The 17,630-nt window shown below is 39.4% G+C and overlaps 1 protein-coding gene and 1 pseudogene across 1 annotated transcript in view; both read left to right on the top strand.

Moving 5' to 3' along the window:
- DTNB (dystrobrevin beta) overlaps positions 1-17,630 on the top strand; it is a 256,908-nt gene that overhangs the window by 41,269 nt on the left and 198,009 nt on the right. The window contains 2 exon segments of the mRNA XM_088841232.1: positions 6,612-6,692; positions 10,356-10,569. Of these exon segments, the coding sequence (XP_088697358.1) occupies positions 6,612-6,692; positions 10,356-10,569 (295 nt within the window).
- Positions 1,755-2,703, top strand: LOC148776114 (stathmin pseudogene; annotated as a pseudogene).

The raw sequence follows: 17,630 nt of genomic DNA, 5'->3' as shown, positions 1-17,630 counted from the left end.
AGTGGTTTGCCATTCCTTTCTCCAGTGGACCACATTCTGTCAGGCTTCAGCAATATGTGAACCGTGAACTTCCAGATGTTCAAGCAGGTTTTAGAAAAGGCAGAGGCACCAGAGATCAAATTGCCAACATCCGCTGGATCATGGAGAAAGCAAGAGAGTTCCAGAAAAACATCTATTTCTGCTTCATTGACTATGCCAAAGCCTTTGACTGTGTGGATCACAATAAACTGTGGAACATTCTGAAAGACATGGAAATCCCAGACCACCTGACCTGCCTCTTGAGAAACCTGTATGCAGGTCAGGAAGCAACAGTTAGAACTGGACATGGAACAACAGACTGGTTACAAATAGGAAAAGGAGTACGTCAAGGCTGTATATTGTCACCCTGCTTATTTAACTTCTATGCAGAGTATATCATGAGGAACGCTGGGCTGGAAGAAGCACAAGCTGGAATCAAGATTGCCGGGAGAAATATCAATAACCTCAGATATGCAGATGACACCACCCTTATGGCAGAAAGTGAAGAGGAACTGAAAAGTCTTGATGAAAGTGAAAGAGGAGAGTGAAAAGGTTGGCTTGAAGCTCAACATTCAGAAAACTAAGATCATGGCATCTGGTCCCATCACTTCATGGGAAATAGATGGGCAAACAATGGAAACAGTGCCAGACTTTATTTTTTTTGGGCTCCAAAATCACTGCGGATGCTGATTGCAGCCAGGAAATTAAAAGACGCTTACTCTTTGAAAGGAAAGTTATAACCAGCCTAGATAGCATATTAAAAAGCAGAGACATTACTTTGCCAACCAAGGTCCGTCTAGTCACGGCTATGGTTTTTCCAGTGGTCATGTATGGATGTGAGAGTTGGACTGTGAAAAAAGCTGATCGCCGAAGAATTGATGCTTTTGAACTGTGGTGCTGGAGAAGACTCTTGAGAGTCCCTTGGACTGCAAGGAGATCCAACCAGTCCATTCTAAAAGAGATCAGTCTTGGGTGTTTATTGGAAGGACTGATGCTAAAGCTGAAACTCCAAAACTTTGGTCACTTCATGCGAAGGGTTGACTCATTGGAAAAGAGTCTGATGCTGGGAGGGATTGAGGGCAGGAGGAGAAGGGGACAACAGAGAATGAGATGGCTGGATGGCATCACCGACTCGATGGACATGAGTTTGAGTGAACTCCAGGGGTTGGTGATGGACAGGGAGGTCTGGCGTGCTGTGATTCATGGGGTCGCAAAGAGTTGGACACGACTGAGCAACTGAACTGAACTGAAAGTTATTGATATAACTTCCCTGGTGGCTCAATCTAAAGAGACCACCTGCAGGCAGGAGACCAGGGTTCAATCCCTGGGTTGGGAAGATGCCCTGGAAATGCAAATGGCAACCCACTCCAGTGTTCTTACCTGGGAAATCCCTTTCAAAATTATTTTTGTTTTTGGACTGCTGTTAGATTTTTAAGAAATGATAGTCTGGCCAGAAATTCTTAGAATTTCTGAATTCTGTAATAGCCCACTGCTATCTATGAGTGAAGTGAAAGCATTAGTTGCTCAGTCATGTCTGACTCTTTGGGACCCAGTAGACTATAGTCCTCCAGGCTGCTCTGTCCATGGAATTCTCCAGGCTGCTCTGTCCATGGAATTCTCCAGGCAAGAATAGTGGAGTGGGTTGCCATTCCCTTCTCCAGGGCATCTTCCCAACCCGGGATTGAACCCAGGTCTCCCACATTGAAGGCAGATTCTTTACCATCTGATCCCCCAGGGAAGCCCCACTACTATTTGTACATTTTCCCCTATTGCTTTTAGAGCGATGTATTTTCTTAAGGATCAGACTGGCAAAGGAAAGCAGAGTGATACTTGACTCTTGACTGGTTCCTGAAACTTTAGGATAGTAATTTCTGGCAAACTGAAGCATTTGGAGTTTTCTATTTTCTGAAACTAGTTAGCTTTGAACTTGCGTGGTATCTGCTTTATTTCATCTTTTGTGGTGACTAATCTGATTCTAACTGCACTAGAGAAAGAGTTTGGAGAGTATGACCAGGAGGCTCGGACTGAGCAGGGTTTTCCTTGCCACTGAATCATGTAGAGTACACTGCCAGTCTCTTGTCTTCTCTTCACCATGACTTCTTCTGATATCCAGGTGAAGGAACTAGAGAAGCGTGCCTCAGGCCAGGCTTTTGAGCTGATTCTCAGCCCTCGATCAAAAGAATCTGTCCCAGAATTTCCCCTTTCCCCTGCTAAGATGAAGGATCTTTCCCTGGAGGAAATTCAGAAGAAATTAGAAGCTGCAGAAGAAAGACGCAAGTCCCATGAAGCTGAGGTCTTGAAGCAGCTTGCTGAGAAATGGGAGCACGGGAAAGAAGTGCTTCAGAAAGCTTTAGAGGAGAACAACAGTGGCGGAAGAGAAGCTGACCCACAAGATGGAAGCCAACAAAGAGAACCCAAAGGCACAAATGGCTGCCAAACTGGAGCGTTTGCGAGAGAAGGACAAGCACATTGAAGAAGTGTGGAAGAACAAAGAATCCAAAGATCCTGCTGATGAGACTGAAGCTGACTAATTTGTTCTGAGAACTGACTTTCTCCCCCTCCCCTTCCTAAATATCCAAAGACTGTACTGGCCAGTGTCATTTTACTTTTGCCCTCTGACAAATATTCTAGAAGCTGATGTGGGACTGTATAGGTAGATCCAGATGGTATGATGTTGTTTTAGGGGCAAAAGGGGAGAAGCGAAAAGTGTTTTACTCTTTTTCTAAAGTGTTGAAGTCTTTCTAATGTAGCTGTTTTTGTTGTTGCATCTTTTCTACTTCAGTACACCTGGTGTGCAGGGTTAATGGCTAGTACTGTATTGGGTCCGTGAAAACATGTCTGTGAAAAGAGTATGTAGTGGCTTCTTTCAACTTGTTAGATGCTGAATATCTGTTCCCTTTAAATCCCAATTCTGTCCCGATCTTACAGACACTACTGTACTTGAATGGTTAATGAAACTGCACAGTGCTGTTGGAGGCAAAAAAAAAAAAGAGAGAGAGAGTTTGAAGAGAGTGAGTTATACCAGATACACTGACTTTTTTTTTTTTTTTATTGTAGTTACTTTTCCACTAGCAAACACGGCCTAATAAATGCCTTGCAAAAGTCTGATCAATTAGATTAGTAACCTTTTGTTTGATCAGCTGGGGATGGAACTTTCCTTTCCTAGCTGTTAACATTCTTTTTCTCAGTGTTTCTCATAAAAATATATGTTTAGTCATTAAAATTAGCTACAATGATTTAATGATGGTTTATTTTTTAAATGCCCTTGGACATTTGTCAGCATTCTTTCTTAAAATCATTGGTTTGGTTTTGAATAATTCATGTTTAATGGTTCCAACTTAAAATATTTAGGCTGAGGTAGTAACATAGAAGGGCTTCCCTGGTCGCTCAGCTGGTAACGAATCCGCCTGCGATGCAGGAGACTCTGGTTCAATTCCTGGGTTGGGAAGGTCCCCTGGAGAAGGGATAGTCTATGCACTCCAGGATTCCTGGGCTTCCCTGGTGGCTAAGATGGTAAAGAATCTGCCTGCAATGAGGGAGACATGGATTCGATCCCTGGGTCGGGAAGATCCCCTGGAGGAGGGCAAGGCGACCCTCTCTAGTATTCTTGCCTGGAGAATCGCCATGGACAGAGGAGCCTGGCGGAGTACAGTCCATAGTGTTGCAAAGAGTCGGATATGACTGAGCGATTAAGCAGAGCACAAGCACAGTAACATAGAGACTAAATGAGTGAAAGAAAATCAGACTGAATGACTTCAACACAGAAGTGTAGAACTTTGACTACAAAGTATTATTGAAGGAAATTGAGAAAGTACTAAATAAATGGAAAGATATCCTGTGTTAAAGGATCAGAAGATTTATCATTAAGATGGCAATATTCCCTAAATGGATCCATAAACTCACTGCAGTTCTCATAAAAAACTGGCTTCTTTACAGAAAGGGATACGGCTGATCCTAAAATCCATATGGAAATTCAAGGGACCCAGACTAGCCAAAATAATTTCAAAGAGAAGAGCACATTTTGAAGATTCACACTTCTGAATTTGAGAACTATTGCGCAAAAGCCATAATAATCCAGATTGTGTGGTACTATCATAAGGATATGATCATAAGGACATATCATAGCATAAGGATAGACATCATCAATGGGATAGAATTGAAAGTTCAGAATTAAACCCATACACTTGTGGTTGCTTGATTTTTCACGAGGATTCCAAGACCATGTAGTGAAGAAAGAATAGTCTTTTGAACCAATAGTGGTGGGACAAGTGGGTATCTATATGTGAAAGAATGAATTTGAACAGCTGCCTCATGCCACATAATAAATTAACTAAAAATATGTCATGTGCTTAGTCGCTCCGTCGTGTCTGATTCTTTGCAAGGCTCCACTGGGCTTCTCTGTCCATGGGGATTCTCCAGGCAAGAATACTGGAGTGGGTCACCATGCCCTCCTCCAGGGGATCTTCCCGACCCAGGAATTGAACTGGGGTCTTGTGTATTGCAGGCGGATTCTTTACCATCTGAGCTACCAGGGAAGCCCAGGAATCCTGGAGTGGGTAGCTTATCCCTTCTCCAGTGGACCTTCCTGACCTGGGAATTGAACCGGTGTCTCCTGCATTGCAGGCGGATTCTTTACCAGCTGAGCTACCAGCAAAGGCCCCAAAATATGTCATAGACCTAAATATAAGAGCTAAAACTGTAAAAAACATAGGTATTAATATAAATCTTCATGAACTTAGATTAGGCAACGCCTTCTCAGGTATGACACCAAAAGCACAGTGACTAAAGAATGAATAGATATAGTGGATTAATCAAAGTTAAAAAACTTTTGTTCTCTAGTGGATATGACTAAGAAAGTGAAATGACTACTCATAGAATGGGAGGCAAAACTTGCAAATCATATATTTCATAAGGGACTTGTATCTATAACATATAAAAGACTCTTACAAGTCAATGATGAAAGACAAACAACCCAATTAAGAAATAAGCAGAGTGACTCCTAAGGGGAAGAGGTTTCTTTTTGAAATAATGAAAAATTTCTAAAAACTGACTGTGGTGATGGTTGTACAACTAAATTGAATACTTTAAATGGGTGAATTCGATTTCAAAAAACCTGTTATATTAAAAAATAGGACTGAATATTGTATGAGTAGAAGGATAGAAGTTTTGTGAGAGCCAGGTGATGAAGGAAATAATTTTAATTGTGACATCAAGGTAAAGGTTGATTGAAGTGAGATTAAAAGAAATCTTTGCTTCAATTTTTGGTCAATAAGTATGTTCACCAAAAACATGGAAAAATCCTTTTTTCTTTGTTTTCCTATACTGTGGAATGAGCAGAAGTGAGAGATGACTATAAATATTGGTAGAAGAAGATAATTTATGACAGTTCTCTTTCCCTCTATTGAGTCAAAAGTTGCTGCCAGATCTTACAAAGGCAGTATGGATGAAATAAAATAAAAACTCACATTGGAGGTCAGAGTTCCCTGAGGTGGGCTTAACCTTCAAGGAGACTTTTACAGCGAATTTTGAAATGAAAACAAAGTTTGATTTATAGCCTCATGTAATTTAGGCTTTGTTCTAGTTACTATGGCTATATATCACTTATCCTCGAACAGTCATTTATTTTATATCTTTTTTGGGTCTGAAAACAGAACATCATCCAGTGCTGATGTCTTGACTTTGCTGCCTGAAGTATTAGGCCTCTGTTGGAAGGCTCAGACTCAAGGCTGGGTCATTTGACTTGCTCACTTACGTGTTTGGCAGTTGCTGCTGACTTTAAGCTGATGGACTCAGTTCCTCTGCCTACCAGCATCTCCGTGTGGTCTCTCCACATCCAGCTAGTTTGGGCTTCTTTACAGCAATGATGTCCAGGTTCTAAGCATCCTCAGAGAGTGAGAGCATGGGCATGCTGTCCCAGGTTTATCATCCATCTTCAGAAATCAGGCAGTGTTCCTCTGCCACACTCTCTTTGTAGAGGCAGTCACAATGTCCTCACATGCAGGTGGAGGGAAATAACCTTTGGCTCTTGCTGGAGAGGGGCAGTGTACTGGAAGCACATAAAACAGTCGTCTGGAAATACTGTCATGGCCCTTTCTTGAAAAACACAGGCTGCCTCAGACATGGAAGGGGACCTTAGAGATCAGCTGGTCCAGTTCCCTGATTTTTCAGATGAGGCCAGTGAGGCTGAGAAGAAGGGACGTTACATGGCCACGGTCATGGTCCATGGTTGGTGGTCAGACTGGGGCTGGAATTGAGCTGTCCTGGCTCTAGGCTGAGGTCTTTCCTACTCTGTCACTGATTTTCACTTTGCAGGATATGTAATTCAGTCATTCAAATCATGAGTGGTCCTCCCCTCAGAGTTTTCCTAGACTAGCAGACAGACTGATGTAGGCAAAACTGCTGGCATCGAGCTTGGCATGGAGTGGGCACACAGAAGCGTTTCTTAACCCTTCTTCTCCACCTTGTGTTTTAGCCAAAGAAGGCCTAGTTGACATGTTATATATAGCCTGTGCCAACACAATAGAGTCACTTCCCCAGTGTGTGGAAATTAAATGGTAAATCTAATTGAAGGTTTTTTATTTGCACTTTTTCAGGTGCTCAGAATTTTGATGTCATACGACTATCAACTTACAGAACAGCTTGCAAATTACGATTTGTACAAAAACGATGTAACCGTAAGTCATTTCTACTCATTTCTATGATAGCTGTATTTAACTCTTGATAGTATAAAGGATTTTACTGTCTTCTAGGAGAAGGCAATGGCAACCCACTCCAGTACTCTTGCCTGGAAAATCCCATGGACGGAGGAGCCTGGTGGGCTGCAGTCCATGGGGTTGCTAAGAATTGGACACAACTGAGCGACTTCACTTTCACTTTTCACTTTCACACATTGGAGAAGGAAATGGCAACCCACTCCAGTGTTCTTGCCTGGAGAATCCCAGGGACGGGGGAGCCTGGTGGGCTTCTGTCTATGGGGTCACACAGAGTCGGACACGACTGAAGAGACTTAGCAGCAGCAGCAGTCATATTGTAATGTTAATTAAATTATTTTTTGTTGTACGTGTTTTTCAGAATGTAAGTTTCATAATGGAAAGAACTTCTTGATTTATTCTGGGTGTCCCTCAAAATATTTAAGAAACTCAGTAAGGTAACTAGCTTTGAGATTAATTAATTCTTTAAATGGGAGAATTGATTTCTCCTTGTCACTTTTTTAGTGAAAAGTTTTATATAAAATTAATACAATTTATCAGTTTCTGGAGGGAAAGAAAAGCTAATATTTTGATAAAAGTATGATAAAAATTAACTTTCTTGATTAAACTTATTATAACATAAATCAGCCTTTTCTATAAGCAGTTGCTTACACAATTGCTACTTATGAAATAAATATATGTATGTGTATATGTATATACACAGGCATATAAAATCCTTCTTAATTTGTGTACAGAGAACTAATTTAGAATTATTGTACTTTTCTTATATATGTGTTTGTGTGTATATTAAGGAAAAACTGTTTTGTGTAATCTAAAGATTATTAGCCTTAGAGTGGGAAATCTGTTTTAGTCTAGGTTTTGTTTGCCATTTATTATAAGTCACTTTATATCTAAATACTTCTACACTGCTTTAAGTCCTACTCAGAAATTCTAACTTAAAATTCTCTTTGAAGAGTTTACCATGCCATTCTAGATTGAAGTCATGTTTCTTCTCTGATTTCCCAAAGCATTGTTTTTCAAATTATGGGTTGTGACCTGTTAATGGTTCCAGAAACCGTTTTGGTGGACTGTAGCCAGAATTTAAATCATGTAATGGAGAGAAAGAAGGACAAAAAGCTAGAATATAGCTTATGTAGTAAGGTATTTTGTGGAACATGTTTTTTATATATCTAGAAGTGTGTGTGTGTATGTGTGTTTTGATTAAAATACATTTTTGTGGATTGTCAAATAGTTTGAAAACCACTGTCCTAGGGCAACTACCAGTTTTATAATTCTTCCTCTAATTCTTGGAACACAGTAGTCTGTGTGTGGGCTGAGCCAGGCTAATGGCATTAGTGATATAAACTAAAGATGCATGGCTTTAGAAATTTTATGTTGTCACATATGATTCTTCAATCTACCTGAAATATTTTTGTGGGTGGAGAGTATAAGTAGGAATCAGATTTTTTCCATATGTATGTTCAGTTGACCCTACACTGTTTATTGAAGAGACCATCCGTTTTCTTCATTACTAAAAAAATCTTTTTCTCATATTCATTAGAAGAAATGTACCAGAATATTGATAGCTGTGTCCATATATGAAAGGATCTGCTTTTGCACTCTGGTGTTCTATTGGTCTGTTTGTCTATCCTTATACCAATCATCACTGTTATAGCTTTATAGCATGTTCTGGATATCGGGTAGAACGAGTCTCCCTACTTTATTCTATAGAGACATACTCCTTTTTACATTTATTTTCACACAAATTTTAGAATCTGTTAATTTATACTAAAACATAATTTTAATTATAAAATTAAAAATTTAATTTACATATAGTAAAATTCATCCTTTTAGTATATAGCACTTGGGATTTTCTTGGGATTGCATTGGATCTGTAGATCAAGTTGGGGAGAATTGCTGTATTTCCAGTGTTGAGATTTCATTCTATGAACATGGTATATCCCTCCATTTATTTAGATTTTCCATTTCTGCTAGTTATTTATAGGTATTTGGTAGAGATGCTGCACATCCTTTATTGGACTTATTCCTGAATTCTTGATGATTTGTAATACTATTATACATTTTTAAAATTTCATTACCTGTAACCGGTATGTAGAAATGCCGTGACTTTCATATCTTGATTTGTATCTAGCAGTCATTCTAGACTCACATATTAATTTTAGTGGTAAATGTATAGAGTCTTTATGATTTTTAATGTATATAATTTTGTCATTTGATTGAGTTACATTTCTTTATTTCCAGTGTTTGTACTGATAATTACTGCATATTTATATGGTTTAGGATCTGAAATACAATAGGAAGGATGATAATGGGCATTTTTATCTCATTCCCAGTATTAGAGAAACGGCTTTCAACGTTTTACTGTTAAGTAATATGTTTGCTGCAGTTTTTTGTAGATATCCTTAATCAGATTAAGGAAGTTCCTAGTAGTATGTTTCTTTATTTCTAAAGATAAGGTTTATTTTAAAAGTTTTCTTTTGATAATGATTTCTGACTTAATTTCATTTTAACCAGAGAACAATGTTTATATGACTTTAATCCTTTAACATTTATTGAGATTAGCTTTATGACTCAGGGTAAGGTCAATATTTTTTTAAGATCAATTTTTATGCGTATTCTTTTTGTTCTTGAAAGTAAAGCATATTTTCTGATCATTGGGGCAGGACTTCATATGGTGTCAATTATGCCTGCTTTATTGGTTGTAAACTTTGTCTATGACTGTACTTATCTTTTTATATGTTTATTCTGTCACTTGCTAAGAGGAGTGTGTTACTATCTCCCACAAAGCTTGTGACTTTGTCTTTTTGAGGTTCTGTTACCTTTTGCATTGTGTATTTTTGAAGCAGCAAAGGGAGGCAAAAAAGAAGTGAGTAGGACTAAGTGCTTATATACTGAGTTAAACAAAGAGTAGCAGTTGTGGAAAAGTAAAATATCGAGAGACTAAAGACAAGAGTTGTTTTAATGAAGTCGGTACAGATTTCTCTCACACTCAATTCACTGTCTCTGGTGATGAGGATGTTTCTTTCCTCCTGAAATAGGGAGGGCATTGTTCACATGGGACTTTTTATTCCTGCTTTGGGGAAGAAAGGGGGAGGTCAGAGTGTCCTTTTTGGCATCTGCTGTTTTTCAAGTGTCTTTAGCGCAAACTAATCCATTGGCCAAAGTGACATATTTTGGGGTGACATATTCTGCCACTCTTCACTATTCTTTTTTAAAAATTATTTATTTATTTATGGCAGTGTTGGGTCCCCATTGCTGCATGGGCTTTCTGTAGTTGCAGAGATTAGGGGCTACTCCCTAGTTGCAGTGCAAGGGCTTCTCTTGTTGCGGAGCATGGGCCCTCGGGCGCGGGCTTCAGTAATTGTAGCACGTGGGCTCAGTCACTGGGACTCCTGGGCTCTAGAGTACACACTCACTAGTGTGGTGCTCTGGTTTAGTTGCTCCACAGCATGTGGGATCCTCCAGGACCAGGGATCCATCCCGTGTCTCCCGCATTGGCCCTGAGCCACCAGGTAAGCCCTGCCCTTCACTATCCTATTAAACGTAAATAGATGTAAAGTTCTTATAGCTTTCTGATAAATTTAAACTGTTGAGTTATTGACAGCTTCTCTTCTTTGTGTTCCATAGTCCACCTTGTTGATATCTGGAACATGATTGAAGCCTTCCGAGACAATGGCCTTAATACACTGGACCATAGCACTGAGATCAGTGTGTCCCGCCTCGAGACCGTCATCTCATCCATCTACTACCAGCTGAACAAGCGCCTTCCTTCCACTCACCAAATCAGTGTGGAGCAGTCCATCAGCCTGCTTCTCAACTTCATGATTGCTGCATATGACAGGCTAGTACCTTCCCTGCTTACCCCATCTTAAGAATATTTCTCTCCTAATCATCCTTCTTTCACACTGCCTTGCCAGGGGTTGTCAACTCAGAGTCACAGTTAATAGGGAAATGAATTAGTATAAGTCCCTTCTAAAGACTGGTTCAGTGCCAGAATGACTTACTGTCCTGCAGCATGTCACATAGTAACCTCTGTAACATTAGGGAGAGTCAGAACGCTTGAGACACGTTGTTTGGTAAAAGCATAGATACCTTAATATTGATGTTCTGTATCCAGTGAAATATAGCCAAGTTGTACATTTGATTATGAGGCTTTCAGTCTGACATCTAAGCTAACTTTTCTTTATGATGAAATAACAATTGCCCTTGGCCTATAGTATCTTTCTTTCTCTTTATTTATGTTTAGGATTCTATTTTAATTTTTTTCAGTGTAGAACATTGTGTTCTAAACCTTCAAACAGTAGAAGAAAATTAAAGCTACTCCAAAGTAAAACAGAACTGAGTTGTTATATTGGTATTTATGGAGAATGAAGTTTGTGTGATAAAGAATGAAAAAGGAATCGTAAATGATGGAAGCACTGAGGTTATTTTCTGGGAACTAAGGATTTAGTTGCTGATTCCTGCTATATTGTCAGCTATCTGGTTTGGATGGGTTCATTCTCTCTCCTTAATTTTTCTCTCTGTAGAAAAGCAAGTTCAGGAATTTGTAGAATGCTGTTAGTTACACTTTATAATATTGAAGGTTCCGTGAATTAATGGTGAGTGAAGTTGCTCAGTCGTGTCCGACTCTTTGCAACCCCATGGACTGTAGACTACCAGGCTTCTCTACCCACGGGATTCTCCAGGCAAGGATACTGGAGTGGGTTGCCATTTCCTTCAGCCATTCAAAGGTCAGGGCCAGGTCACACAGAGGCAGTCACTAAATTCACAACATTTTTAAAGATGTTATCACATTAGATATTCCATCCATTTAATAACAATTTTTAAAAAAGAAATTTGAATTCTTAAAACATGAGTCCCAGAATTCTAGTGCCATTTTCTTAAAGCAGTTTAGATGAGTGAATTCAGTAGCTTAGTTTTATACTGTCCAAGGAGTGCTTCTTCTGATCCAAAAACCTTAGTAAAAACTGTTGTTCTGTGGTGAGTAAACAGTACCTTATCATGACACTGACTTGCTGAGTGCGTCAATTCAGGACCATGCAACACAATATAAGAAACAGTATTTTTAAAGTCAGAAATAAAAATTATCAGTCAGTCGGTGAGTTCAGTTGCTCATTCGTATCTGACTCTTTGCGACCCCATGAACCGCAGCATGCCAGGCCTCCCTGTCCATCACCAACTCCTGGAGTTTACCCAAACTCGTGTCTGTTGAGTCAGTGATGCCATCCAACCATCTCATCCTCTGTCGTCCCCTTCGCCTCCTGCCCTCAGTTTTTCCCAATATCAGGGTCTTTTCAAATGAGTCAGCTCTTCTCATCAGATGGCCAAAGTATTGGAATAAAAACATCTTACAACTTAAAAATAACAAAGCGGAGATTATAAACTTTGATTCTATAATTATATCAAATAAATTAACTACTATGACTAAAGATTAGAGGAGAAGGGATAATGAAGAGATAGCAAAGGGAGAATGGGAAGACCAAGGGTAAGGGTGGAAGGTACAGAGGTGTCCTAGGACACAGTGGGAGAAAGCTGGACACACACAGAAAGAGACAAAGGAAAACAACAGATGGTGAATCAGATGAAGACGAATCAGTAGAGGGCACACTGAAGAGAACTAGGAAAAATGAAAGGAGATGAATGAGTTAAGAAGAGTGAGGAATAATAGCACGACAGTGGTGACTTTGGTAATTCTCATGTCTGATGCATGGGCGTGGGCATCAGAGTAAATCATCAAATATTTACTAATATTGAAATCTTTATATGATACGAGTTTACTGAGTTAGCGCTCTGGAAACTTGAAATTGGCTTTCTTGTATCAAAACAAAAAGAAAAAATCTGGTTGTCAAAATTTTATTTTTGAAAATCAGGACATTTTGTTGTTGTGAGTGAAAGTCAGTCGGTTGTGTCTGACTGTTTTCAACCCCATGGACTATACAGTTCATGGAATTCTCCAGACCAGAATACTGGAGTGGGTAGCCTCCCCCTTCCCCAGGGGATCTTCCCAACCCAGGGATCAAACCCAGGTCTCCTGCATTGCAGGTGGATTCTTCACCAGCTGAGCCACAAGGGAAGCCCAAAATACTGGAGTGGGTACCCTATCCCTTCTCCAGTGGATCTTCCCGACCCAGGAATCAAACCAGAGTCTCCTGCATTGCAGGCGGATTCTTTACCAACTGAGGTGTTACGGAATCCCATTTTATTGTTAAAAGTTCAAAAAGGAGTAGTCTCTTTATAGAATGGCCACTGTGTTACTTAGACTGGAGAGTTCCTTTGATATGTAGAATTCATGTTATTTTAATTGCTCTTCTCAGGCTTTTTTGTTGCATAATTTCTCAGTGTTAAAATTTGTGTGTACCAGTTACTTACTTAGTAAATTCCCTCACCTCCAAACTCATAGTGAAAGTTTTGGTCAGATTATTTCTGATTATTATAATAGATTGTGAGACCTTAAAACAACCATACGGCGCAAACAGGATCTAAAACTTTCTCCCTTAAGTGTATACTTTCTTAGGAATTAATTTTTTTGAAACTTAGAATTTAAAATACTTCACATTTGACTATTAAAAACATTGTAGAATGCAAAGAGTAATATTATAAACTTCTGTGTGTAGGACTTTAAGCTGTGAGGAACTAGCCAGAACATTCTGTGAGCCTCAGTTTTCCCTCCGTCAGGTCCTCGGTACCACAGTTACAGCACTGTAGTTACATGGTCTGGTCCAAAGGTACAAAAGGGTGGTGCTTTAACCAACAGTTTTTTTTTTTTCCTTTGATAACAAGGATATCCAAATTCCCAGCGTGAGGGATAGGAAGCCTTCCTTACTTTTCTTCAGTTGAGCCGATGTAGAGTTTGTGATTTATTAAGACTCTTGAGAGTCCCTTATACTGCAAGGAGATCCAACCAGTCCATTCTAAAGGAGATCAATCCTGGATGTTCATTGGAAGGACTGATGCTAAAGCTGAAACTGCAATACTTTGGCCACCTCATGCGATGAGTTGACTCACTGGAAAAGACTCTGATGCTGGGAAAGGTTGGGGGCGGGAGAAGACAGGGATGACAGAGAATGAGATGGCTGGATGGCATCACCGACTCTGTGGACATGAGTTTGAGTGTACTCCAGGAGTTGGTGATGGACAGGGAGGCCTGGCGTGCTGTGGTTCATGGGGTTGCAGAAAGTCGGACACGACTGAGCGACTGAACTGAACTGAACTGAACTGAACCTTCTTTCTGTTTCCAGCCCCTGTAGTAGTTCCATGTCTTCAGCTGTAAGCAGTAGGAGGGAGGGTAGTTAAATTTTCACCCTCAACCCGTGTTGCCTCATTGTGGGGACAGTTGCACTGGACAGAAGGATGCTGACTACAGTGTTCACTACTAAATTCCTTGCAGTGCATTATAAACTTGTTGTTCCCCTTGTTACGTAGTCCTGCTCTCCATCCAGTCCTTAAACCTGAAACTGAGACTCACTATAACTCTTCCTTCTCCCTCAGCCCCAACGTTCAGTCAGTTACCAAGTTCTTTCATTTCTGCCTCTTGAATAGCCTTCAGGTCTGTAAACTCCAGTAACGCTGAAGAAGCTGAAGTTGAACGGTTCTATGAAGACCTACAAGACCTTTTAGAACTAACAACCAAAAAAGATGTCCTTTTCATTATAGGGGACTGGAATGCAAAAGTAGGAAGTCAAGAAACACCTGGAGTAACAGGCAAATTTGGCCTTGGAGCACGGAATGAAGCAGGGCAAAGGCTAATAGAGTTTTGCCAAGAGAACGCACTGGTCATAGCAAGCACACTCTTCCAACGACACAAGAGAAGACTCTACACATGGACATCACCAGATGGTCAATACTGAAATCAGATTGATTATATTCTTTTCAGCCAAAGATGGAGAAGCTCTATACAGTTAGCAAAAACAAGACTGGGAGCTGACTGTGGCTCAGATCGTGAATTCCTTACTGCCAAATTTAGACCTAAATTGAAGAAAGTGGGGAAAACCACTAGACCATTCAGGTATGACATAAATCAAATCCCTGTGGAAGTGAGAAATAGATTTAAGGGACTAGATCTGATAGAGTGCCTGATGAACTATGGACAGAGGTTCATAACATTGTATAGGAGACAGGGATCAAGACCATCCCCAAGAAAAAGAAATGCAAAAAAGCAAAATGGCTGTCTGAGGAGGTCTTACAAATAGCTGTGTAAAGAAAAGAAGTGAAAAGCAAAGGAGAAAAGGAAAGAAATACCCATTTGAATGCAGAGTTCCAAAGAATAGCAAGGAGAGATAAGAAAGCCTTCCTCAGTGATCAATGCAAAGAAATAGAGGAAAACAATAGAGTGGGAAAGACTAGAGATCTCTTCAAGAAAATTAGAGATTCCAAGGGAACATTTCATGCAAAGATGGGCTCAATATAGGACAGAAATGGTGTGGACCTAACAGAAGCAGAAGATATTAAGAAGAGGTGGCAAGAATACACAGAAGAACTGTACAAAAAAGATCTTCACGACCCAGATAACCACGATGGTGTGATCATTCACACTCACCTAGAGCCAGACATCCTGGAATGTGAAGTCAAGTGGGTTGGATATTTGCAGTAGATGTGGGCAAATTATGGACATGTAGGTTGGAGTGTTCACATGCGTATATGGTTATTCAAAGTATGGGGTGTGCTGGAGGTGGCAGGAAAAGGGGGCCAGATTCTCCCGATGTGGGAGCAAGTGTCTGAATCCCAGATGGTGAATTTGACTTTCCAGGTCATTTTGAAGGTATATTAGTCATTGTACAGAGATAGAGCGTATTTTAATGAATACTCTGTTGGCTTGATTGATAGTTTTAGTATTTGGATATATGTTTATGGGCCTCTTTTTGTAATCATGCTGCTTTAGGGGGAGGCCTGGTACCAGTCATTGATTGAACCATAATGGTTTCTTTTCTTTTTTTAAAAGATTTTTTGATATGGGCCATTTTTAAAGTCTTTATTGAATTTGTTACAATATTGCTTCTATTTTATGTTTTGGGTGTTTTCTTTTTTTTTTTTTGACCTTGAGGCATGTGGGATCTTAGCTTACTGACCAGCTATCAAACTCACAGCCCCTGCAGTGGAAGGCGAAGTCTTAACCACTAGACTGCCAGGGAAGTTCAGAGTCATTGTGATTTCTGATAGATTATTTTCTAGGAGACTTACCTCATTTTGAATTGATGGTCTAAACTTTCATAGTTTAAACCTGATAGGAGATTCTTCTTGGATAATTATTGTATTCTATGTTTTCCTCTGTAAGAAGGAAAAGTGTTTTATAATGACGTCCTAAGAAATTCCTTTACACTTTACCTGACTATTGAACCTTATCTTCCCTCTTATTTTTTTAATCAAGATTTGTTTTGTAAATGAGTCGGTGACCTTCACCAAAATGAGATATAGTGAAATTCCACCTTTAATGGAACAAACCTGTTAAAAAAATCATATATCTAATGAAACTAGGCTTAGATAAAATCTTCAAAGCATATCTACTAAACATATCAGTGAAAGGCCCAGGGTTATTGTTTACCATTTAACATAACTATAGAAAACACTCTTTCAAATTTGAGCAATCTGAAGATTCCTTTAGGGTAAAGACTTTGATACATCTAATTTATGATGAATTTTATATGAAAAACATTTCTGTGTAGTTTGGAAATATGGCTGAAAACCATTTAAAAATCTTGTTTTAGCAGTTTAATTTGGATATATTAAAAGTTTCCAAAGTTCCCTTTTAATACTGGATACAAGAAAATGAAGCAATATTAAAAAAAAGCAAAACCGAACTAGTTCACTTTAAATTAAAACAAATGTATTCCTTAAGTTCTGAATGTGCCTAGCATGTTTATGGAACGGACATTGCTGAAAAAGGATAACTTCCCCATTAGTGAATTTTAAACAAAGGTACAATTTCCTGGGAGACACAAACATTTCATTTATTTATGTACAGTATTTACTGATATCTCTGCCTATTCTTTGATGGATTCAGGATGACAGGGAAAAGCCAAGTAAAAATAGGAGAGAATTAGTGCTGGATGGGAAGCTTTTGATGCCCTTGATAGTAGCCTGTGTAGCTCCTAGAAGAGCTAAGGTTAGTTAATTCTTCTAATTCTTTAGAAGATCAGACCATAGCTTTTTCAGGAAATTTCCAGGGGATGGTGAAGAATGAGCTGGGCTTTTGAATGTTTTATAAAGGTGAAATCCTAAGGGGAAACCTGTTGCAAAATGGAGAAAAACAGTCGCTTTGGTGGCAGAGGAGGAGTGGAACCCGTGTATCCACACTGCACCCTCTGCCCTGTAGGATACTGCTGTGGATTGTGCGCATTGTGTGATGTGATGGGTAGTGTGACCCCCGAAGCCAGTTCACTGAGCCCCAGTCTAAGTGCTTGGTGACAGAATTACTTTGAAGTTCATTTGTTTCTCTACCGATCATTTCTTTGCTCTTGAAATTTTAAAACTTTTGTTGTCTCTCAAGAGAATTCAAGCATTCGTGCATATTTTTAGACAGTACTCTGATTTCAGGATATGCAGACCTGCGAAAGGCTTGACCATTAACTAAAAAAAAATTTCAGATAAAAAAATTGTGAGGGGAGAGGTTGTTATTTTGGTGTTTATTTTATTTTTTCCTTTTCATCTTTTTTTTTTTTTAAAGAAAAGGCAAGAGGAATGCTTTTTCTGAGGATTGCTTTTTCCTTGCCTTTGTTTTTCCCTGAAAATAAGGAGAGCAGAAATAACAGAGGAACTTCTCCAGTCCTTTCAAAACTCACCTCTAAAGTAATCTGATGAAGACTCTATTTTCATCATGTAACCTCCCACCTTGGAAGCACTCAAAGATTCATCTGGTTTTTGAATAAAGTTTGTACTCTTCAGTTAGGTCTGATGCTGTATGTGTGT

This window comes from Moschus berezovskii, chromosome 11, assembly GCF_049115385.1.
Source record: "Moschus berezovskii isolate FMDL1 chromosome 11, NW_MosBer_1.0, whole genome shotgun sequence".
In the NCBI taxonomy this organism is placed as follows: domain Eukaryota; kingdom Metazoa; phylum Chordata; class Mammalia; order Artiodactyla; family Moschidae; genus Moschus; species Moschus berezovskii.
The sequence above is the reverse complement of the archived record's forward strand: the minus strand, read 5'-3'. Positions and strand labels throughout refer to the sequence as shown.